The sequence below is a fragment of the Patiria miniata genome, unplaced genomic scaffold (genome assembly GCF_015706575.1).
Source record: "Patiria miniata isolate m_02_andy unplaced genomic scaffold, ASM1570657v1 HiC_scaffold_22, whole genome shotgun sequence".
NCBI classification, from domain to species: domain Eukaryota; kingdom Metazoa; phylum Echinodermata; class Asteroidea; order Valvatida; family Asterinidae; genus Patiria; species Patiria miniata.
The window spans coordinates 951587-976600 of record NW_024037061.1 but is presented as its reverse complement, the minus strand read 5'-3'; the positions used below and the strand labels follow the sequence as shown (position 1 = coordinate 976600).

General features: G+C 43.9%; 1 protein-coding gene across 1 annotated transcript in view; it reads left to right on the top strand.

Moving 5' to 3' along the window:
- The window catches only part of LOC119730275 (DNA polymerase zeta catalytic subunit-like), a 44313-nt gene extending 19602 nt beyond the window's left edge, over nucleotides 1-24711 (top strand). The window contains exons 13-36 of the mRNA XM_038203086.1: nucleotides 702-918; nucleotides 1359-1453; nucleotides 1638-7578; nucleotides 7875-8739; nucleotides 9278-9397; nucleotides 9791-9947; nucleotides 10665-10839; nucleotides 11685-11800; nucleotides 12439-12557; nucleotides 13054-13175; nucleotides 14064-14205; nucleotides 14967-15049; nucleotides 15371-15532; nucleotides 16823-16966; nucleotides 17944-18013; nucleotides 18354-18461; nucleotides 19157-19266; nucleotides 19971-20085; nucleotides 20607-20744; nucleotides 21581-21771; nucleotides 21915-22041; nucleotides 22685-22852; nucleotides 23576-23737; nucleotides 23923-24711. Coding sequence (XP_038059014.1) covers nucleotides 702-918; nucleotides 1359-1453; nucleotides 1638-7578; nucleotides 7875-8739; nucleotides 9278-9397; nucleotides 9791-9947; nucleotides 10665-10839; nucleotides 11685-11800; nucleotides 12439-12557; nucleotides 13054-13175; nucleotides 14064-14205; nucleotides 14967-15049; nucleotides 15371-15532; nucleotides 16823-16966; nucleotides 17944-18013; nucleotides 18354-18461; nucleotides 19157-19266; nucleotides 19971-20085; nucleotides 20607-20744; nucleotides 21581-21771; nucleotides 21915-22041; nucleotides 22685-22852; nucleotides 23576-23737; nucleotides 23923-24066 — 9791 coding nt within the window. The 3' untranslated portion in view covers nucleotides 24067-24711. The remainder of the gene's footprint in view (nucleotides 1-701; nucleotides 919-1358; nucleotides 1454-1637; nucleotides 7579-7874; nucleotides 8740-9277; nucleotides 9398-9790; nucleotides 9948-10664; nucleotides 10840-11684; nucleotides 11801-12438; nucleotides 12558-13053; nucleotides 13176-14063; nucleotides 14206-14966; nucleotides 15050-15370; nucleotides 15533-16822; nucleotides 16967-17943; nucleotides 18014-18353; nucleotides 18462-19156; nucleotides 19267-19970; nucleotides 20086-20606; nucleotides 20745-21580; nucleotides 21772-21914; nucleotides 22042-22684; nucleotides 22853-23575; nucleotides 23738-23922) is intronic.
- Nucleotides 24712-25014: the final 303 nt, after the last annotated feature.

The window sequence follows — 25014 nt, the reverse complement described above, 5'->3', positions numbered from 1 at the left end:
CATACCCAAAAAGATTGCCATTTGTTGTGCACTTCTCAGTTGACGCACTGTTGTCATTTGTCATTTGATCGACATGTTGATTGACACTCTATTGAAATTTGTCAATTGTTGACGTTTGTCATGCAGATGTCATTTTGTTCATGGTTGTGAAGGTTTTTAATTTGCCATTGATCCATCAATAGTCAGACCATGGTGTTTGTCATTTCTTGATGAGGATGCAATTTTTCACTTTGTTTAATGGATCCATTGGTCATGTCATTATCAACTGCGTGTCATTACCCTTTTGTCATTCCGCCATGCTGTCATTTGTTGCCATTTATAACTTTGTAAATTGGATCCATTTGTCATTATTTAATATCATGTATGTGCATCTACTGTATGGCGTTTCTGCCTTGTTCCTCTGTCATGTTTTGTCATTTGTTGTCATTAGTTGTCATTTGTTGTCATTTGTCAACAGTTGGGTTAGACCAAGATCTAGCCCAGTTGCTAGTGGACATGTCTGTCATTTTTGTGTCATTTGTTGTCATTTGTCACCAGTTGGGGAAGACCAAGACCTAGTCCAGGTGCTGGTGGCCATGTCTGTCATATGTTTTTGTCATTTGTTGTCATTTGTCACCAGCTGGGGAAGACCAAGACCTAGTCCAGGTGCTGGAGGCCATGTCCGTCATATTTTTGTGTCATTTGTTGTCATTTGTCACCAGGTGGGGATGATGAAGATTTAGCCCAGTTGCTGGTGGACCTGGCTCAGGACGGTGGTCCGTCCCCAGAAGACGGCAGCATCCTGTCCAGCCAGGACACGCAGGATGAGCAGAGACAGGAGGAGCAGAACAAGGATGAGGACGAGGATGCCAGAGAGTCCTTAGAGATGTCCCAAGCTTGGGATGATGGTTCTGATGGGGAGGATACTGTGGAAGAAAGGTGAGGCTAACAACAACACTACCCCCGTGCACTAGCTCTAAGATTGCTTTGTGTTGCAGACTAGCGCACTGGTAACCAGTTTGATAATCCACTACGCATGCATATTTAACCTGTGCGTGAAACTTCGCGTGCTCACTTGGTTAACAGCAAAACTAGCTGCTGACATGTGATGGTGAATGGACCAGTGAGAACTCGGCTTTTGATCATGAATATGTATGAGGTATAGTAATTTTAATTGCCAAACACCTACAACAACAGCTCTAAAGAAGAGATTCGGTTGCATGTCTATGCTACCTCTACGATATTCATCTGTACAATGTTTGGAATTATATATGAACTGACAACACTAATATTATATCAGATTTGTCATTACTCATGTGTTGAAGGTAAACAGAACTAAATGTTTTGAAAGACTATTTTGCTCTTGCTCTCTATTACAGCACAACTCATGACATATCAGCCAGTGAGGAAGACACACAGGACAGCCAAGCTGTCACTATTCCTCAATTTGACGGGGGCTCCGATGAAAAACAAGGTAAACAGATGCTTGCGAAGCTAGTTCACTGCTCCAGCGAAGTAGGTCCTCATTGCCCTCCCTGTTACCCTACTCCGAATTTCTGCGTCCTCGATCATTTTCTCTCCTCAATCATGCCCACAAATATGCTGTGAATGCCTCCGTAACTGCCTCAAACTCTTTGTTTTCTTTGTTTTTCCGTCAGAACCAGCAAAGAAGAAAAGTCTTGGCATTAAAAGGCAACTTCCCAAGGTCGCTCCCAACTTGCATCAAGATGCTCTGGGAAGCCATGCCGCAACGTTCAGTCCCTTTCCGCCCCAGATCAAAACCTACTCCCACAAAAAGCAGCTTCTGTCCAGTCCAGGAAAGGCTTGGGTCAATACAGGTCTGGCATCCTCTGACACACGGGAAATGCAAAAATCTGTCTTTCAGCGTGCTAGAAAACTTGCCCAGAAACCAGGCATCCGGAAGAAAACCGGAACACCACCTGGGGTTGTGAATCTCCACAAGGTCCCAAAGAAACCAGTGGAAGTCAGACCTGCTGCTGCATCGAAATCCAAACGGAGAAGAATCTTATCAGGAGCTTCTTTGAAAACGCAGTGGCTGCAGGAACTTGCTCGGGATAAACTGTTGTCCAAAGATCCTGGAGCTATCCGGAGCCAATCTTCTTCTGAATGGAAGGTGGTAGAAAAAGTCACCCAAGGGAGGAGTTCGGCAAACCACATCCCTCCAGGAAATGTTCAGGTGGAAGCTTCTTTGGTGAGGGATCCCGCTTCTGACACTAATACTGCTCCACAACATCAAGCAGGCTCATCCAAACTACACCTTGTAAAAGTGCCTTACACAGCAGGCCAAACCCATTTCAAAGGATGTGAGGAGCTTAAAGGATATTCTAGTGTCGGTGATGTGAAGAAGGACCCTATGTGGAACCCTGTTGTTATGCTCATGAAGTGCCCAATCGAAACTGACTCCAAGGGAAGAATCACCTGTTCTGGAACCAGCTTACCGCAACAGCAATTAGAACAGATCCGGAAGGAAAATCTAAAAGCTATGCCATTCCGTCGCAGCAGCTTCTCAAGGAAGATTGTACCCCCAAAAAAGTTTATGGACGAGCAGTACTGGATGGACCAGATAGAGAAAGCATCCAAACAGAAGACTTTAGAACAACTTGGCAGCTCTCCTCAAAAGTTAAACACTGGTTCGACACCCAAAATAAAGCGCAGACGCCCTCATAAACAAATCGAGGAGACAGCAGAGAAGGATAGGGTTCAAGTGACAGTCCCAGACAAATCAGAGGTGCAGAGGGAAGATGCGTCAGAAATTGCCAAAGAACCACCGTGCTTGATGTCACCAGCTCAACTTGCAAGCGTTAAGGACAATCTTCCAATGCCAGTCTTGGAGAAGATAGCAGCCGTAGGCAATGGAATTCCTGCTCAGCAGACATGTCCTGAAAAGCAGACAGTCGTCACAAAGACAAAGGCCATGCTTCAAGAGAAGTACTACAAGAGTTTAAACTCCTCTGACAAACACAGAAAATTGAGTAGGAAAGGCTCACACGGCAAACTTTTCTCAGAGAGAGATGCCAAGAGGTATGGGATGCTCTCAAGAACTTTTAACAAACTCAGTTTGACTCCTCAAGAACCTTGTGGAGAGCCATCATGTATAACAAACTCAGAAGCTGCACAAAGCACAGCTGTGGATCCTGGAATCTCCAAATCTGAGACTTCCAGCCCTGTCACTTCAGTAATTCCAACAAGTAGTAGTATCAGTAATTTTGCAATGACGACCACGCCATCTAGTCATTTGTTGGGGGTAGGTTTATCTCCAGGCCAAAGTAGCAGTTTCACGGCACTCTTTGAACCGTTGGAAACTACCAAGCAGATTAAGAAGAGCAGTCCAGGTTCTAGGAAACGCCGAGGGAGTGACAGCAGTGATGACTGGGCTGAGAGGCGGAAAAGTCACAAACGAAAAAGCAGTCAAGGCTCCAACAGTAACGAGGACCCGTGGATGTTCGGCAGGACCTACGGCTTTCGTAAGAGGGAGAGAATCAGCTACGATGAAGGCGATTTTCCCGACGTCGGGTTTGAGATCATGTGTTGGTCAGATGAAGAGGACTCCGTAGAGCTTCTCCCACAGAGGTCTCATATGCACTCGGAGACAAGAACTACCGAGTTGCTGCCAGAGCCTCAGCCACATCAACAGTCACAACCACTCTCAGAACCGCGTAGGTTTGATAAAACAATGAAATCCAGCAGCTCTGTTCTCCTGGCCTGCAATCAAACAGCAAAAGCAGTACAGGAGCAGCAACAGAGTCCCCCACGTAAAAGAGGACGCCCCTGTGGTAGCAAAAAAAAATCCAAACTCCTCAGTAGTCCCTCATCAAGACACAAGCAGCACTTGTCCTTCACCGTTGACTCATTACCATACATAGGTTCAAAGCCGGATAAAAGTCGAATTGGAACAATGCCAACTACAGCGAGCAATGGCGAAAATCAAATTAAAACTCACAACACCAACTTGGAACCAACCATGTATACCAATAATGTAAAACACAGTTTAAGCCAGATGGAACCAGTTTTCACCACTACTAGCAGTAGTACAACGCAAAGCACCAGCCGGATGGAACCAGTTCCAACCACACCTAGCAATGGCACAAAGCACACCAACTGGATGGAACCAGCTTCAACCACCACTGGCAATTGTGCAACGCACAACAACAGCTTGATGGAACTTGCGCAAACCAGATCAGCGAAGCCAATCATGATTACCGCCACTAGCCACAGCTCATTGGGTGGACCATTGCCATCCATACCCACAGCTACCCAAGCCAAGGTGGTTCAGTCAGATACCAGGCAATCACCTGTGACCAAGGCAACTGATAGCCAGTTGTCCACAAGTGTCTCCACAAATGACCAACACCGGCCTCGCTCTAGACCTGAACCTGTCCCTACCACTGTGAATGGGCATCATTCCAGCATCCATGATGACGACAGTGAGCCCACTCTCTACAGGGACGCCATGTGGAACCTGGGTTACTTTTCTCCCCACAGAAATGAAAGAGAGGGCTCACCGCCCAGGTGCTGGTCACCAAGTATCGACAGGGATAGCTCAAGGAGGGCACAACATGCTTCTGAAGGCATTGTTGAGATAACCCCTAAGCATAAACCCTCCAAGGTACAGAAGCCTTGGGAAAGAATGAAACTGATCGATCAAAAGAAAGAGTCTAAGAAGAAAGCCGCAGATACCAACAGGGGGAAGTCGCAGAGTGGTACTGCTGGCTTGAAGGGGAAGAATCAAACAGATTACACGCAGCTGAATACCTCCAACTCCAGGACCTCCAACAGTAGAAGCAGGAGTCCAGAGTCTAAACATTTGTGCAATACTGACAATTTTGATGAAGGTGAACCGGTGAGAAGTGAAACTTTTGAGGACAAGCAAGAAAACAAGATGGAAGTTGACCAAACTAAGGCAGATGTCACAAGTGAAGAACAGAAAGAAAGTACACACACAGACGGCCACAGAGGCGTGGAAGCTTCCCGTCAGGAAGAAGCAAGGAATGGCTTTACCTCCTGTGGGAACTCGCATCCTGATGACTTGGCCAACGAAAACAATTACAAAACTGAAACTGGCAATAACGAAATCCCAATCCTGAGCTCAGAAAGAGCCGACAAAACATCTAACCCTACTTCATCTCAAACCAAGCCAGGTGACTCTCCAGAGTTGAACAACACTCTAAACTCCTGTACAACTCTCAAGGAAGCTGATGTCGATGTTGGAGGTACTCATGAGGAGAGAAAGGAAGTTGCATTGGGTAGTGTACAAAGTAGCAGAGTGGCCTTTTCTGAGAAAACCGAACAGTCTAGCCCTGTACAACTCTCACTTGATTCTAATGATACAACTAATGTCTTGGCATCAGTCGTTGGGGTTAAAAATCTGGAAAAGAATCAATCGGTGGACGTGTTGACAAATCTGACTGCAACTCAGAATGGGGTAACTGCTGTCACTGAAAATGCATCTCCTGATGATAGTGCATTAATGTTTGCGGAGGACAGTGAAGCATCAACCCCAAGCCCAGACACAAAGAAAGCGGCATCATTACATCCATCTCATCCAGAAGTTGCCAAAATGTCACAGAGTGCTGGTCATTCAGATGGTTATATGACCTGCGTTCACGGCCAAGCCCAGATGCCTCAGAGAAAGAGTCTGGATGACTGTGCTAATTCCTCTGCGATGTCTGATATTCAGACCTCCGACTTGGATTCAAGTTCCTCTGCCACAGGGTCTGAACTTCTTTCCAAGCCGAGTTCTGGTACCGAAGCGGAACACAGACCCCTGTCACCGGATGTGAAGGCCTTGGGTGATGGAGGCACTCCAAATGCCAGGAGTCTCAGTTCGTCCTCTGATGACATCACACCAGCACAGAGGTTGCGCAGATCTCCCAGCCAAGAAGTGGAAGAAGAGGATAGCGATAACATCTGTAACATGTCCCACGGCTCCAGCAGCACAGGTGCATCATTGTCACTAGACATGTCTCTGATCATCAGCCGTGTACCTTCCATTTCCCCAACCAGAGAATTACTAGAGTCAGAGAGAAGCTCCTTGCAACAGGACCCACCTGGATCCCCGGAAGCTGTTCAAGAGAAGATCACCAAAGATTATCAAAAGACAGAACAGAAGGCAAGTTCTGTGTCCGAGACAGCAGATCATTGGAGCCAATTTGGGGAATCATCGGGTGCTCTTGATTTGTCTCAAGACACATGGAGTACACAAGATGCAGTCTTGAAAGAAACAGGATCAGATCATCAAAGGAGTCGACATCCATCTGATCATGTCCTAATGGATGATGGAAGTCTGACACCCACTTTGATTTCGGGTAAACAAACAGATTCTTCTGGTCTCAGTGCATGCAGCTTTAGTGAAATCAGAATCACATGTGCAAGGACACTTAAGAATGGCTCAGTTGCTGTTGGGGAAGACCAGACTAAAAGGCATCTCCTATCGGGCAGCAACAGTGATGATTCTGATACGTTTTCACAGCTTGTCTGTCCGGAAACTCCTTCACCAAGAGCCTCACTTGATCCTCACAGGTCCTCCCAGAAAAAGCCCTGTTCACAGTCAGATACCCCATCCTCTGGCAGACCGATACCAGTCACAAATGAAAGCAAGACACAGAGATATCTATCATCTCCGGCCGTTGAAAAGTTAACAGTGAGCAGCACAGGTGATGCCTGCGAAGAGCCCTTGAACCTTTCGTCCCCAACAAAGAAGGAATCAGCACTCAAGTTGAATTCGCCCAGTTCTCCAAGAATTGTTGAAGAGGCTGACTCAGATGAAGAGGTGGAGGCAATGGAGATTGACTTGTCTCAAGAGGAGAGTGGAAGCCTAAACCTGTCTACGCGACACTCTCCATCATACCAGGTAAGGGAGTCACATGAGCAGTCCCAACATCCAGAAGATATTAGGCATCTCCACAGAGACAGAGAAGCTACAGATAGGACCTCTACCGCGACTAAGTCTGAATGGTCCTCATCACTTAGTGGTGAAGATCCCACTGTTTACTCTGGTCATCATTTTCAGCCGCCTGCACACTCGGACAGCACTGTAACAAAGAAGACTGCCATCAATCAAACTTCTCAGCCAGGTCGCAACGACGAAAGTCTAACTTCACCACCAAGTACGGACCAGACACAAACATCTGCCTTGCACCAAGATTCCCTGTTGTCTACAAGGGAAATACCAGTATCCTCGGCATTCTCTGCTCACCCTAGTCAGCAAACAGACAGAGGCCATCAGCACAAGAATAACACCCATCCAGTAGAAGATGATGTAGAGGATAAGGCTGTCCAAAACCAGGCTCATGACAGCTCACAAAGTACTCCAGTCTACCCAGGACCTCCACTAGCATCCTCTCTAGAAAGCGATAACCAAAACACTAATCAGACGCAAAACACACATCAGACTACCTCCAGAGCAGAAGAAATGCCAAACCTGACGTCGTTTACGGAGGCAAAGAGCACAATTTGGACACCTTCACATTGTCCCCCAAGTGCTGAGATGGTGCGGGCATCTCTGCAAGAGTATGGCCTGCCTCAGTTCCACCACCAGAGGGCATTTTGCGGGAATCCAGATGACGCACACCATCCAAGGTAATTGTCAAGTGTTTCTTACTTTGAGCTCTTAACCTATTGGTCCCTGCACTGCCCCACAGCGCACTGCCTGATACTCCCTGTTCTGCCCAAAACCGCCCTAAGCACTGGACAGTTCGCAGGAGTGATCAGCGAATAAATATAATGTATTACAATGAAGTGCAGGTGCTTAATGTGTTTCTTCCTCATATGAAACAGCAACAGGTCTTTGTGATGAAACACCACAATATGTTAAAACAGTCATTAATTTCTCCGCTCCAGAAAAATAACAAGGTTTAATGTTATCTTTTTCGCAGTAAACCTGGTGTGCACAATGATGGTCATCTACAGAGCAACCTCCCATCCCGCCTCCCCGAGGCAGAGAGTAGACTCTCCCAGACTGGCCTCGGCCAATGGCAGGCCAACCTGATGGCCCTGCAGCCACACCCCTTGCTGTCGGCTAGCAATGTGGCCCCCGAACCTGGATTAAAAGCTGCATTGCTCGGGGAAGCTGATGCTGTGATCACGCCTTGTAGATCTCCGCCGAGCTGTGCGTTGGTTCGGACTTGGTTGGAGGATAAAAACGACAAGCGCCCTGAAGATGCGAAATATGGTGACAAAGAAACCAATGGCACACAGCTAGCTGAAAAGCCAGTCAAGGAAAAGGTAACTCGTTTTGATCCTGCCAATAAGACCTCCAGCTCTAAAGGCCCCAGTCAAGGCTTCCCTGAAGAAGTCTCACAATCAAATCAGGATAGGAGGCAAAGTGCAGCGTCTGCGACACAGGCTTGCCAACAATTGCAAGACGAACCATCCACCTCTAAGATACAAACACCAAAGGGATATTTACCCCACTGGCAAAAGAACAGCACACCTTCAACCAAACCCGACTCTACCCCACAAGGAGGCTCCCCGTTTTCCAGCCCCACCCCTTGGAAAAAGAACAGCATTCAGCCCCGATTGAGCACGCCGGGGACTAACCCATTATCCAGGAGGGGGAGCAGCCAGCCTCAGCACAGTACCCCTCTGAGAGTCGACCCAGGGACAGTGGAAGCCAGTTTGCCACTCACCCCCATCAGTGGATGGAAGCGACCCTTGGATCCATCCTCAGCAGGTGGATCCAGAGAAAGGCATCCTTCCTCATCCAGCATGAGACAGACGTTGCTCTTCACTCCAAAAGAGGTATTGATACGTCTCAGAAAACCTAAACACATGAAAAGAAAGACCTATAAGTTTTATTCTTTGAAAAAGCAAAATTGGGGAACTTCCAACATAGGGCTGGATAGCTCAGTTGACAGAGCACCAGACCGGCAATTTGGAGGTCGCAGGTTCAAACCCTACTCCAGTCAATTTCTTTGTTCAACTTTATAAAAAAAACTGTCTGGATACACATGCTTCTTGATCAGTGGCATTGTGGATTTATAGTACATGCCAGTTCCCTCTACCGCATACAACTTTCTCTTCTAGTGTCTTGCGTTGACTTTGTTCATGTTATTAGTTGCCTGTTTCAGGTCTATTATCTTACAAGCACTTGTGGTTAAACAACATATGAGGGCTGTGTCATCGCAGCTTTGTAAACAAAAACTAAATAAACCAAGAAATAGGAAATACTTTGGTGAATGTCAAAATATTTAAACCCGTGAGATTACATCCTTCAAGGGATACTAGCAAACTCAAAACATTTTTTTATCTTTGGAATTCATTTCGGTTTGGTTTGCAGAGCTCTGGAGTCGGCGGGCCAGGCCGGGAGATGTCTCAAATAGAAGGAGCCACGCCCAGCAACACGTGCGGCTTCAAGATGCCACAGCTGAACATGCAGGATGCCAAGACGATGCATGAGGTTGGCTGATCACTATGATGGACTGTGTTTTTGGTTGATCAGAACAAAATTCACATGAATTTATTTAGCAGATGATAGTACAAACTATTGGACGATAGTATCACTTCAGCTTTTTGCTGTTCCAGAGAGGGGCTTGCGTTGTATCTGCTTTGTACCTAAGGCCAAAAAAAAAAGTCTCCAGTTTCTGGTATGGAGCTTGGCCCAAAAGTGGTGCGGCGACGCGGGTTTTTTTTTTCCCCCTGCTTTTTTTTTCTTCAAATGTCGGCTGATGTTGCAGATGACGCGTAGTCTGTGAATTTATTTAATCGCCAATCCGAACCAAATGAATAGAACTTTGTGTGCTCTGGGACCAGCTTTACTAGGTAGCCTCGTCTTGTTTTCCGTGTCATACAGGTGCAGCATCTGACTGTCCTGAGCTTGGAGCTTCACGTTAAGACCCGACGTGACTATTGCCCAGACCCTGACTTTGATCCCATCCGAGCTTTGTTCTATAGTATCCAGCATGACAAGCCAGTGCAAGACAGTGCAGGGTGCAGCCAGCAAGATGATGGTAATAGTTTTTTTTTTTTTTTTTTTAACTGATTTTTTTTTTTTTTTTTTTTTTTTTTTAATAAGCTATTTGCGAGTAACCTATACCCTTTGGGATTTACATTTGAAAAACATCTGGTACACTGACTTGCTCAGAATGCTTGGCACATTTTAACTTCTCCATTCTCCAGACCAAAGACGCTGTTGCTAATCACATGATTCGGGGCAAGCTCTTGCGTGGTTACGTAAGAGACGCTCAGCACCAATACATTGTTCACACTGGGTGGGAACGGCACAAAGACACCAGACCATTCCGGAGCTGGGGGTTGCTAGCATAAGGCTTGCCCCGTATCACGTGATAGGGTAACAGTCTCTTTGGTCAGGAGAATGCGAAGTTTAAACGTGCAAAGCATTGGATTAAGTCAGCGTTCCAGATTTTATTCGAATATAACTTGCAAATGGCTTTATTACAACTTTTTAAGCAATACAAAGGCTATTCAATGTATATCTGTGTTTTGTTTTTTCCCTATTATTATTTTCTGTGTAAGTGCCAAATAATCCAATCCAATCGTTGCATTGCATGAGAAATCAAAAAAAAAAAATAAATCAGCACGCAATGTTATAATTATTGTGACGTCAAATCAAAAATGTCGGCCCACATACACTTACAGAATGTTTACTTTATTGAAAATGTTTACTTTTATATATTTTTTTCTTTTCTGCGAAAAACAAAATCCAGGTTTCATCCATGGCGTCGTCATCGTTGACGACAGTAACCATGGCAACGGAGGCGGCGCATCCACCTCATCCAGTGCTCAGGCCTCCCTGGCCCACGCTGGCATCAGCAACGTCTTCATCAAATGGGTTGCCACGGAAACGGACCTGCTGGATGAACTCTTGGCCATCATCAGGAAGTGAGTTTTGAAATTGTTCTAACCCTGCGAAAAACAGGGTTGTTTTAACCCCTTAATCTTAGTTATTTCACCGGAACTGTCTTCGACACCACAAACCATTCAGGCAATTTGAATCATAACTTTAGTATTCCTTGGGCACAAAGGACCTTTTTTCCAAATTTTTTTTCACCAACTTATCAATGAGAAACTAGTTTCTACTGTTCAGAAAGGTTGTATTTGTGTCTTCATCTCTGGTAACCAATAGCCGCGCGCATTCATAACGCTAGCAGAGAGCCAGGATCCAGAAGTTTTGCAATGACATTTTGACCAGCATTTGACTAGAGACGTTTGCGCGTTGCTATCAGTGCGCAGGCGTAAGGTACGTCACAAATCAACCATTAGTCGACTAATGGTCCTTGCCCGAACTTGGCCATAGATGATTCGGGTACTATAACTGGACAAGTGAATTAGTTCTCCGGCATTTTCAGTCGGGTATCGGGCTCCCAGATAGCCGTCCCAGCTCTAACAAAGCCCTTCCATTACTGTGAAAGTTATCTGCTAGGGAGTCAGGTTGACGCAGTGGTTTCGTTCCTTCCACCGCTGTGGCCTGGGTTCGATTCCTGCCCAGACCACATGTGGATTGGGTTTTCAGTCCCTACCTGATTCCGTGGGTTTTCCCCAGTATATTCTTCGGGGGTTTTCCTCCCACCTCTAAAACTGTAATTTCTTCTCATTGTCTTTTCTCTGCAGGTTTCTTCAGGCTTGCGAGCTGCACTGCCTAGGGCACTTTTTTTTTAGGAGTCCTTGGTTTCATTACCAGAAATAAGTACTAATAATGGTTAATAATGGATATATTTCTTGACCAGGCACGATCCAGACATCTTGGTGGGCTATGAAGTCCAGCAGCTTTCCTGGGGCTATCTGCTGCAACGAGCTGCCTTCCTGGACATGGACCTGTGCACCCAGATCTCAAGATTACCTGGTAAGTAGGGTACAGGAGCTACCGAGCGCACAATTCCACCAAACAAATTTTGCCAAGCGCGATTTTTTTTTAAATTTAATTGAGCTGTAACAACCGCAAAATAACTGTAAAATCCCTGACGTTGATAAAAGCCTTACTGTCGAAATATTTTAACAAAAAGACCTCATTTGTTCCTTGAGGATAATGCATAAATGTATTAAAGATAAGGCTAAGGGAAAGAATTTTTTTTGAAAAATATTAAAAGGGTTGTCCCTTTTTTTAAATCCCCCCAACAAAATGGCAAATATTCCAAGATGGCGGATGTCTTCTTCCATTTTCTTGACTCTTTTGCTCATACTAAAATTGTGAACAAAGAAGCCGTCAGCATTTCTACCAGATTTTCAACGTGCATACATAGCTAAAAATAAAACAAATAAGACGACAGAATGTATGGAAAATGTATGATTTAAATTTTAAAAAAAAGAAGAGGCGGGTAGAAAAGAGGAAGCAGAAAGGGGCGAGAAACGGGTTTATTTTATTACTTGGCCTGAGCGCCATGACAAATGTATACATATTATCCACTGTGTGAAGTCGTAAATCATTCACAGAAACGGTTTTGTGATCGCTTCATATTCAGTCGTGCTTCTCTTTTGTTCCAGACTTCAAGAAGGAGAGTAGTTTCTCGGCGGAGCGGGATGCGTACGGAGCGGACCACCAATCGGAAATCAACATCGCAGGCCGCATCACTCTGAACCTGTGGCGGCTCATGAGACACGAGGTCGAACAAAATATCAAACTTATTTGAAGTGTTTTCCTTTGTTTGTAAAATAAGGAAATACAATTAGGAGTGTTTCATGAAACTCTCTAAAGTTTCAATATATATTACTAACAAGCACCAAGTGGTACAACCCACGGCAGTTCCACGAACAGTACTACCACAAATTTTGCAATGCAATTGGGCGTGATCTAATATGCAACTAAGATGCATGCGCATCAGTGTCGCAAAGCTGTAGGTATTCCATAGTAACTCACTGGCAAAGCTGTGATACACGCATGGCATGGAACAGTGTAATACTGTCCACCAACCAACCAACCCACCGACCAACCGACCAACCAACATAAGCAGCTCAAGCCCATGGCATGTTTCACTCTGCCGTGGGAAAAACACCAAAAAAACTCCAGATGAATGTTTTTATGTATTTAACATTGTTTCAAAGTTTTTACTCATTTCTGTTGAACTGTAAGATTATTTTGGTGTGTGATTGTTTAACTAGGTGGCCCTGACTAACTACACGTTTGAGAACGTTGCGTTCCACGTCCTGCATCAACGTGTGCCTCTCTTCACCTTCCGTAAACTGACCGACTGGTTCGACCACCGAAATGCGCAACTATTCAGGTTGGTTTTAGTTTCACAACAGCCAGACAAATATTCTTCCGTTGATTGAAGATAATTTTACAAGTGTTATTTTAGTTATTTCAGTTAAGAGACGTTAAGGACGTTTCCCTTTTTGTTTTTAAAATTATGATTTACTCTTTGGGACCTGCAAGTGGGGCCAATACATAGTATAGGTTTTGCCATGTTGCCCCAGATACCATGGGTATTGCCGCGTTGCCCAAAATTCAACAGCTTTTGCAACGTTGGCTAGAATACCATGGCTTTTGCCACCTTGCCCAAAATACCATTGCTTTTGCCACCTTGCCCAAAATACCACGGCTTTTGCAACGGTTGCTAAAATACTGTAGCTTTTGCCACCTTGCCCGAAATACCATAGCTTTTAATTTTACCATGTTTCCCAAAATACCATAGCTTTTGCCATGTTGCCAAAATAGCAACAGCTTTCGCCATATTTCCCAAAATACTATAGCTTTTGCCATGTTGCCCAAAATACCATAGCTTTTTCTACGTAGCCAAAATAGCAACAGCTTCTGCCACATTGCCCAAAAATGCCATAGGTTTTGCCATGTTACCATAATGACAACAGCTTTTGCCACGTTGCCAAAAATACCATAGTTTTTGCCATTTTTGCCCAAATGAACACCACTTTTTCCACTTTGGCCAAAGTACCATACCGTAGCTTTTGCCATGTGACTTATTTAACTGTTTTGTTGAGGCCAAAAATACATACAATATCTTTTTTCTGTGTTGCCGAAAGTTCATTTTTTCCCGCCTGGCCCAAAGTACCGAAGCTTCGACCATGTTTTCTACTAGAGAAAACCATTTTTTTTCTCAAAATGGCAAGAAATTTATATCGACTTGTTTCAATGTTGACCTTTTTTGTTGCAGATGGCGAGTGATAGAGTACTACTCAGTCAGGGTCCGTGGATCTCTCAAACTTCTCCATCAGTTGGATTTGATCGGCCGGACCAGCGAGTTAGCCAGGGTCTTTGGCATTCAGTTCTACTCGGTGCTCTCCAGGGGATCACAGGTAAAAAAATTCTGGGAGAGCTTGAATTTCAAAGACAACTTTGGAGTATTTTTATTTGATAAAATATAGATGCTTGAATTCATAAGATAAAATGTGACCTGCCGTGGCATAATGAGGAATAACTTCCATCCTTTACTTTTAAGTTTTAAATACCATGTAAAAGAGCAACTCCCTGTAGCTTGCTAATGTTACCAAATTGATATCTGTGGCTTAATTTATTTCAAAGATATGTTGCGAGAAAGTCGGCAATGCGTCGCAAACTTCTGCGACCTTATTTTGAGAAAAAGCAACTTTAAAAAGTTTACGTTGCGCATTGCAAGCTTATGTGTGACATGTACTTACATACACATTCGGGACGGTTTTTTCCATTGTAACACTTTCTGAGAGCGTGCGCTGTAGGCTCGCGCTCACAGATTGGATCAGTGCTGCAATACCTCACGTATCTAAGTAAACGACACTTGCAGCGCATGCTCTATTGCCCGTTCATACGATGTGGTCCAATCAGATGGTGTTATTTTCATTACGAAGTGTGAATCTTGAATACCTTGGCTGCTCAAAAATACAAAAAACTCCAGATCTATTTTGGAACAATTTTTCACACGATCCAACTTCAGGTGCTGATTACTCAAAACAAGTTTTTGGGATACATTCCTCATTTAGCCGCAGTAGGTCACAAATTTGCATCGGGGTGATGTAAAACATACACTCCTGGATTCTGGATTTCAGTAAATGGTTCATTTTATTTGTGTGTTTGTGTACAGTTTCGCGTTGAGTCCATGATGTTGAGGACAGCGAAACCACAGAACTACGTTGCCATGTCACCCAGCGTGCAACAACGCTCAAGGTAAAGATAAAATTGCATACAGTAAACTAAAAAAAATGTCACGTCTGTCTAAATTTACAAGAAGAATTCTTGTTTACCTGGGGCTAGCATTACGGATCTATGGGAATACAAATCTTTTGATGGAAAGGTTGTGCATGGTTTTCCACAGTTTTCTCGAAAAAGTGTAATATTCACCGAGCTGAAACTTTAACAGGTTTTGAACATCCGATTTGGAGTGGTGTAATTATTGGAAACAAACAAAACACACAAAAGCAAATGATCCTCTGAACTGATACAAGTAATGGCTGTATTTGGGAGCATTTTTCATTTTCCGTGACGTAGAATGAAGGCACCGGAGTGCATCCCGTTGGTCATGGAGCCTGAGTCTCGTTTCTATCAGGATCCTGTCATCGTGCTGGATTTCCAGTCTCTCTATCCTACCATGATGATTGCTTATAACTACTGCTACTCTACGTGCCTCGGACGCTTAGAACACATTGCCAAGTAAGACAGTGCAGATTGTAATTACACATTCATTTTAAATGCAAACAGCCAGCCTATAGTCTGCTGTACGTCACTGACTATCTCACTGACGAAGTGACTGTCAGTTGTGAGCTGGGCAGTGCTATTGTATAGGATTACCCCCTAAGGCCACTTTTGCTGGCCCACGAGAGGGCCAACCTATAGTCCGCTGTATTCACTGACTGAACACCAACTAACTAAGTGACTGTCACTTGTGTGCCGGGCAGTGCTATTGTATAGGATAACCCGCCTGTAATGCCATTTTTGCTTGTCCATCCGTGACTCACTAACTGACCCTCACCTGTGAGCCGGGCAGTGCTATTGTATAGGATAACCCTGTAAAGCCATTTTTGCTTGTCAATCCCTGACTCACTAACTGACCGTTACTTGTGAGCTGGGCAGTGCTATTGTATAGGATTACCCTGTAACGCCATTTTTGCTTGTCAATCCCTGACTCACTAACTGACTGTCACTTGTGAGCCGGGCAGTGCTATTGTATAGGATTACACTGTAACGCCATTTTTGCTTGTCAATCCCTGACTCACTAACTGACAGTCACTTGTGAGCCGGGCAGTGTTATTGTATAGGATTACACTGTAACGCCATTTTTGCTTGTCAATCCCTGACTCACTAACTGACCGTCACTTGTGAGCTGGGCAGTGTTATTGTATAGGATTACACTGTAACGCCACTTTTGCTTGTCAATCCCTGACTCACTAACTGACCGTCACTTGTGAGCTGGGCAGTGCTATTGTATAGGATAACCCTGTAAAGCCATTTTTGCTTGTCAATCCCTGACTCACTAACTGACCGTCACTTGTGAGCTGGGCAGTGCTATTGTATAGGATTACCCTGTACTGCCACCTTTGCTTGTCCCTGTGAGCCAGGGTGCTATTGTATAGGATGACCCCGTAATGTCACTGTTCCCGGTCCCAGAGAGGGCCATTCTATAGTCCGCTGTACCTCACTGACAGACGCACTGACTGACTAATTAACTGACTGTCAGCTGTGAGCCGGGCAGTGCTATTGTATAGGATTACCCCATTATACCAGTGAATTCGACCAGATGCATGACTTCCAATAAATAACCATTCTGAATCAATTGAATAGAATTTTTGGGGCTCTGGGGCCAACTCTACTTAAAGTTTGCCTTAGCTTGTTTTAGGTTTTTGGTTTTTTCCATTTAATTTACCTTCTATAATTTGTGAGTTGGGGAAGTTCAGTAAATGAATTGTTTTCGTAAGACTGAATTCAATTGTCTTTTTTCCCAAGTGGTGGGGAGTATGCCCTGGGATGTGGCTCTCTGTCTGTCTCCGTGTCCCAACTCAAGAAACTCTACCAGTCTGACAGCCTCCACGTCTCCCCCAACGGCATCGTGTTTGTCAAGCCCAGTGTCCGCCGTGGTGTCCTACCAATGTAAGTGTGCTGTCTGAATTCAGTTTGAGAAACCATTGCATTTAACAATCTGTTTATGATATCATTTTGAAGCATCATATCTCACCGAGAGCGAAATGTTGTATCGCTTAAAAACTATTTTTTGGTCTCTTCACAAAAACAATGATAACTTGTTTGCAACTTTAACCACCATGGTGTGATAGAGTTTAGATTTAATGAGGACCACAAGAGAAAAACTAAATATCACCTTTTTTTCTCTAAGTGTGAATTTTGGGGCCCAACTCAGTTCATAACTTGGACGAATTCTGGACGAGTTAAGGTAGAATGATTCTTTTTGTCTTGAAGAAGCTCTGCACTTGTCACGGACATGTTCCGGAGAAATTTACATGAGCAACGGCTAGACTCACCAATATTGATCACTTCATTGCGGGAAGACTGCGGGGAAGTTGCTCAGAATCCTGCAACTTATACCCAACACAAGGTCCGCAACTTGTCCGAAACTCGTCCTGAATAGAATTGAGACAGGCATTAGGCTAAAATCAAAATATGCCACGATTTGTTGGCTCGGCCTTCATGAAATACAATTTGAAAAAGCTTCTGTTTATTTCATAACAGTTGAGATTTTAATTCAATGTGGAATTAAAGGGAATATACAACATTTGCAAACATCTAAAAACGAAACTTCCAAATTTACATGACATACCCTTACTGGACTGTAAGTGAATAATAGTCTCAAGCATCCTGTGAAATCATGGCACCTGGTGTGCTGACCTTTTCAAGAAAAGTGGTATTTTTGTATCAATTTCTAACGCTAGTCGGCCGACCAGGGTTGGAAAAAACTGCCCCCAATTTACCATATACATGAAGTAGGTCCGCAGCTTGTTTGCAATTGATTACACACCTATGAATGGGTACACGCCAGCCGACCATATAAGGATTAAAAAGAATTGAGGGTAAACAATAAAATATCTTTCTGTGATGTTTTTATTTAAACGCAGGATGTTGGAGCAAATTCTCAAACTCCGTCTCATCGTCAAGAAGTCTCTCAAGGACTTTAAGGATGACAAGGTAAAACAATGAAGCAGATTACTCCCAGAACTGCATTAACACTTGGTTTTGACAGAAGGATCAAAACACATTTTTCTAGAAGGGGCAGGAACGAGTCTACCCTGTAAGATTATTTTTGGACCACAAATATTTCAAACTTTGTTAAGTAGTTTTTCCATAACATATAACGTGGGCCAATTTTTCTATTTTTTGGGCTGATGTCTCATTCAAAAGTGCACAACCTTTTGTACTGCTGGAAATGTAATAATTCAAAGACAAAATATGTATTTTTATTTATTTGTTTTCTTTTTTTTGTATACATGGTGTATTTACTTTTTTGTTTTTGATTCTTGCTCAACAGACGCTACATCGCATGTTGAACAGCCGACAGCTGGCTCTTAAGTTGATAGCCAACGTCACCTACGGCTACACATCGGCAAACTTCTCTGGGCGAATGCCATGCATCGAGGTAGGTCCCAAACCAGACCCTACTAGTTAACATCATGGTTTGGATAATATAAAGATAGCGTCCATTTGTAATTTGTGCATTTTGTTCGTTTGAAGCAACAAAAGTGCTCAAAATCTTAAGAAGGGTGCTGAACAACTAACCTGATGAGGTTTTATCTCAGTGAATGCTGTATGTTCCGAGAAAACAATAATCTAGGATCTCGATTTCAAATCAAAGTTGTTGAGTCATGTTTTTGAATTGGGCCTGAATTCAGCGTCTGAGACACGTTCTCACTGAGCTGATTGCAGCTATGCGATGTCGCGCACTGAACCGACGAATTACAGCAACTGCGCGCGCGTGTGCATCTTGTCAACGCTTGCGCGCGCTTCGCCGAATTTAAAACGAACTATTAACGGAAATTTCCAAGAAAGCTTCTTTAGACCCATCATTGGAAATGGCCTTCTTTCGTTGTTTTTTTCAAAATGAAAGCTTGCCAGAAAGAATAATTTCACAGGGAGTTTAGTCCCATCACTATCTATAAAACCAAGTATGCTTTACAGCAATAATTACGTCAGTTACTTTTTGGATAGCTGCAAATGATGGGCTGTAGCTTTAAATTAGCCATTTAAAAAAAAATAATTTATGTATAATTTTGTGCAAAGAAGAGAGTGTGCCAACTGTTTGACTTTCCGTCGTTTTTGCTTTTTGTCTGACAGGTTGGTGACAGCGTGGTGAGAAAGGGACGTGAGACACTGGAGAGAGCCATTCATATGGTGGAAAGCACTAAGAAGTGGGGAGCCAGAGTGGTTTATGGGGACACGGATAGGTGGGTACATAGATTCCTGTGGGACTGCTATGGGATTGCCATGGGGGAGGGTCGTCTAGTGGTTAGAGTGGTTTATGGGGACACGGACAGGTGGGTACATAGATTCCTGTGGGACTGCCATGGGATTGCCATGGGATTGCCATGGGATTGCCATGGGATTGCCATGGGATTGCCATTGGATTGCCATGGGATTGCCATGGGATTGCCATGGGATTGCCATGGGATTGCCATGGGATTGCCATGGGGGAGTGTGGTCTAGTGGTTAGAGTGGTTTATGGGGACACGGACAGGTGGGTTCATAGATTCATGTGGGACTGCCATGGGATTGCCATGGGATTGCCATGGGATTGCCATGGGATTGCCATAGGATTGCCATGGGATTGCCATGGGACTGCCATGGGATTGCCATGGGGGAGTGTGGTCTAGTGGTTAGGGTTTGTGACTCGTAATCAGAGAGTCAGGGGTTCGAATCCAGCCGCTGGCCATATGTGTGTCCTTGGGCAAGCCACTTCACCCCCCTTGCCTCTCTCCACCCAGGAGTATGAATGGGTACCGGCATTAGCTGGTATCCCATCCAGGGGGAATACAAGTATCTCAGTCGTTTCATGTCTAAGAAACCGGAGAAAAACGCCGGCGTGATGAGTTGGCTCATGTCAGATGTTACTTACTTTACTTACTGATTTGCTTCCGTTTTTTCTTCACAGCATGTTTGTGTTGGTTGAAGGAGCGAGCAAGGAGCGTGCCTTTGAGGTCGGGAGGGAGATCCGAGATGCTGTCACGGCTGCCAATCCCAAACCGGTCAAACTCAAACTGGAAAAGGTCTGTAATAAGTGGACATCCTGTCCCATTGCTGATCAAATATAACATTCCCTCATCCACCCTGTCAACCTTAAAGGCATATAGGATCATTTGCTTTTCATGCATTTTGCTCGTTTCAAATAAAAACACCACTCAAAATCCAAAGAAGAATGTTCAGAACCTAACCTGTTGAAGTTTCAGCTCAGTAGATATTACACTTTTCGAGAAAGCAGTGAAAACCACGCACAACCTTTTGATCAGTACGATTTTGTCTCTTCACTCTTCATTTCCAAAAAATCTGTCGATCGACTGATCGTTGGAAATCACGTACATTTCTTGATTTCTTCTAAATGACAGCAAGCCAGATGGAATAATTTCACGGGGTGTTTATAGTACCAGTGCAATCTTTAATCCAAGTAAGCTTTTTTATAATATATGTGGTAGTCTACTTTTGGGATACATGCTAATGAACCTCTGTGTCTTTAACCGGAAAAGTATTTTGTCACTTATTATGATTTCTGATAATCTTTTGCATTCTGCAGGTTTATCATCCGTGTGTCTTGCAATCCAAGAAGCGTTACGTTGGCTACAGCTACGAATCGCCTGACCAGGTTGAGCCCGAGTTTGATGCTAAGGGGATTGAGACAGTACGCAGAGATTCCTGTCCTGCGGTTGGCAAGGTATTTTCTCCGTGACAAATTGTGTGGCTCTGTCGGGAAACCAGTATTTTTGGTGTGATTGACTTGTCATTGACTTGTCGTTGCTCAAGTCAATCCCAAGTCAATCCCAAGTCAATCCCAAGTCAATCACAAGTCAATTACAAGTCAATCACAAGTCATCACAAGTCGATCACAAGTCCATCACAAGTCAATCACAGGTCAATCACAAGTCAGTCATAAGTCAATCACAAGTCAATCACAAATAAACGTAAGTTATCACAAGTCAATTACAAGTCAATTACAAGTCAATCACAAGTCCATCACAACTCAATCACAAGTCCATCACAAGTCCATCACATGTCCATCACAAGTCCATCACAAGTCCATCACAAGTCCATCACAAGTCCATCACAAGTCCACCACTTGTCCACCACTTGTCCATCACAAGTCCATCACAAGTCATCACAAACAATCACAAGTCCACACAAGTAAATCAAAAGTCATCACAAGTCAATCACAGGTCAATCACAAGTCAATCACAAGTCCACAAGCCATCACAAGTATATCACACGTAAATCACAAGTCATCACAAATCCATCACAAGTCATCATTAATCACTCAAGTTTTCATATCACATCAAAAGTCATCACAGGTCAATCACAAGCCAGCACAAGTCATCAAAAGTCAGTCAAATGTCATCACAAATCATTCACAAGACATCACAAGTCTATCATAAGTCATCTAGTGTCATTAAGTCGAGTGACAAGCTTTGGCACAGTACTCAAACTGAGACTATATTTCAGTGCTGAAGTCCTTGTTTTTCCACTTTTAAGTAGCTGCAATCTTTCTCCTTCCAGATTCTTGAGAGAGCCCTGAAGATCCTCTTCACCACGCGGGACGTGTCCCAGATCAAGCAGTACGTCCAGAAACAATTCCAGAAGATTCTGGACGGCCAGGCCACCATGCAGGACCTGGTCTTCGCCAAGGAGTATCGCGGCAAGCATACGTACCGGCCGGGAGCCTGCGTACCGGCACTGGAAATCAGCAGGTAAGCCGTGAGACGGTACTTTGGGATCGCTTTGAAAGTATCTGTGGTAGGGGGGACACAACCTACGAGTGCTGGTTCGTCCGCAAAAGGCAACAGTATATGCGGAACTAATTTTGATCTACCTTTTTTTCATTTCACCCCAGACGGCTTCTTGCAGTCGATCGCCGTGCCGAGCCTCGCGTTGGTCAGCGCGTACCCTACGTCATCGTACACGGTAGCCCGGGGTTACCCCTCATACAGCTAGTACGTACCCCTGGTCAAGTTCTACAGGTAAAGCAGACTCCCAATTCCTGATCTGGATGAATAATTAGAACTATCTGGTTTGTTTTATCATCAACATTGTTTTAGTCATTAACAGAATTTACCCTCGGATGATGAATTTTCTTAATAATAATAATTTGGTGTTCATATTATAGCACTTAATTTACTGGTCTCAAAGCGTCAGGCCATGAGACCAGTTTTTGCAGCAGCTACCTTCTCAGGTACCCAGTTGGACTCCTGGATAGAGAAGACAATTGTGGTAAAATGTCTTGCCTGAGAACACAAGTCCCATGTAACCCGGCAGGGTTTGAAACCACCTAACATGGCAAGAACTGTAAACCATTGTGTCGGGGAGATTTGGACCAGCCAGCTGACCGTAGCAAGCTCGGTGGTCGAGTTGTAAGACGTCTGCACTAGTAAGCAGGAGGTCGTGGGTTCGAGTCCCACCTGAAGGATTAGCGTGTTTAGACGTCACCCGGAGGCGTATCGAGGCAATTTTGACGTCTTAACCCGTCAGCCGTGCCTGTGTATAAAAACAGCCAGTGCGTGTTATCACATCTTCCGACACGAACTGGAACCAGTATGGTTATTTACATTTTCTTAATTCAGAATTCCATCATAAATTAATAACAATTCTTTTCTCGCTTTTAAGGATCCTAGCCTGCGACTGAACACCACCTATTACCTGACCCGTCAACTGGTACCCACCCTGAACCGAGTCTTTGGCCTATTGGGCGTGGACACCATGCAGTGGTACCAGGAACTCCCTAGGTGGCATAGGGTTAATACACTCCACCAGCTTGGGACACCAGGGAAAAAGGTCGGTTTTATGACTGCAGGCTTTCAATTGTTCCTACTTGTCCTAGTTTTCCAATTTGTTTTTCACTGTGCTTTCCTACTTTTTTCTTGAAATTCCTACTTTCCCCCCACAACTCCGAAAATGAAATCTGTTTGAATATTTTTCATAACAGTGTTACACACTGTCATATGTAAATCACACAATGAAGGGCTTGGGCGCAGGAGTACTGCAACTGTTCTTCCAAGAGCTTAGTTGAGGATGGAGCAAAAGTGTTGTGAGTACAGAACATGCCAAATGAGGCTTATGATGCTGTGGACATGGGTGAGTATCGACGAAAACTACTCCTGAAAGCCCACAAAAGTCCTACTTTTATCCTGATTTTGTTCTCCAACGTCCTACATTCACATTTGATATAATAACAAGCCTGCCGAGTGTAGCAAGATGTATCAGGTCAGAAATCTCAAGGCCAAACTGCCTCAGAGTCTGTGGTCACCGACTGCAGCAGGATACAACTGTGGCATTATTCAATGGGACTAGCTCTCATTGTCTCAGAATTGACCGTTTATGCACTGGTGTTGATGGCTCAGTGCAGCAAGGTCCCACAGACTTTGACACCTGATGCACTGTGTTGTGTCTGGCAGGGTTAGGGTCAAGAAAGAAAACTAACAGCATGCAGATGATAATTTTCTCAAAACACCATCGGGTGGGGTTTTTACAGAGAGTACTGTTGTCTTTTTCCGGCAGGGAACTATCTCGCAGTACTTCGTCAGTCTTAACTGCGTCATCTGCGAGAAGGTTACCAAGGAGAGCCTGTGTAGTGACTGTAAGGCCAAGGGTCAAGTCACGGCTACTGCCCTCTTGAGCCGAGTCCAGCAGTGGCAGTCAATCCAGCAAGACATGGCCAAGGTTGGTTGCTTACTTTTATGGCTTGTAGGATCATTTGCATTTATCCCAAAAGTAACCAACAAAATTATTATCAAAAATCTGACTTGGATTAAAGATCGTACAGGTACAAATGAAAGGTAATGCAATTTAGTCCAATGGGTCCAATTATTACCATTATTTGGAAATTTGGATTATTGTTTGTACAGATTTGCGCTAGCTGCTGCAACTTCAAGGAACAAGACACATCTAGCTGTGTGTCTTTAGACTGTCCAATCATGTTCAAGACCAACAAGCTAGCCAGACAACTGGGCCAGGCACCCTACTACCTGCAGCTTCTAGATGGCCTGTGAGGATTGGTCAATTGTGTGGAGATTTGCCTTGTTTTGGACTTAATGTCCAATCAGGGGCGTGCTATAATTGCAGGCACCACACTACCTGCAGCTTCTAGATGGCCTGTGAGGATTGGTCAATTGTGTGAAGATTTGGTTTTGTCTGAACTTACTGTCCAATCAGGTGCGTGCTACAAGCACTGCTAACTACCTTGGTCTTATGAAAGGTCAGTGAGGATTGGTCTGTTGGTTGACCATAACAAGTAGTGGTGTGATATCGTTATCCAATCAGGTACATTCTTATATTTATTGGATCATACCTCACTGAATCACCTGCAGTGTTTTAAAATGATTGCAAGAAACAGTTCATAATTTTGACAAAAGTACTAAATGTTTTGATCTTTTTTATTTTTTTGGCCAATCATTGTCAGCGTTACTGAAATATCAGGGACAATTATCTTACACGCCACATTGTCTCAAAGACTCCTTGGGATTGGCCAGGTGTACAAACTATTGTTGTACAGGGTTGTATTTTAGCCAATCAGAATTGTGCTACTGAAATTGTTAGCATGAATCAGACAATGCACAACTCAAAAAAATCAACTGTAATAATTAACTGATCTTAGGACAATTTTGAAAAATTGCCACTTATATATTCCGGAACTATAAAACTGGTTTTATCTATTCCTTTCTTTCAATCCTCTTTGATATGTGGTGTGTGGTTTCAGAATTTTTGTATGCATGATATCATTGAATCAAACTTTAGAATATTGATCGTGACTTTATTTAATATAAAATGCTATGTACATTTCAATTTCTTCAAGTTATGCATTTTGCAAAATTTACCAGTGCCTATGCATTTGAAATGCAAACCTTTTTAAACCACAAAAAAAAGGTATTTTTGGAGGATTTTTCATAAGCCGGTGCTTTGAAGTTGACTGAAAAAAAATCATAATTGTAAAAGCGGCT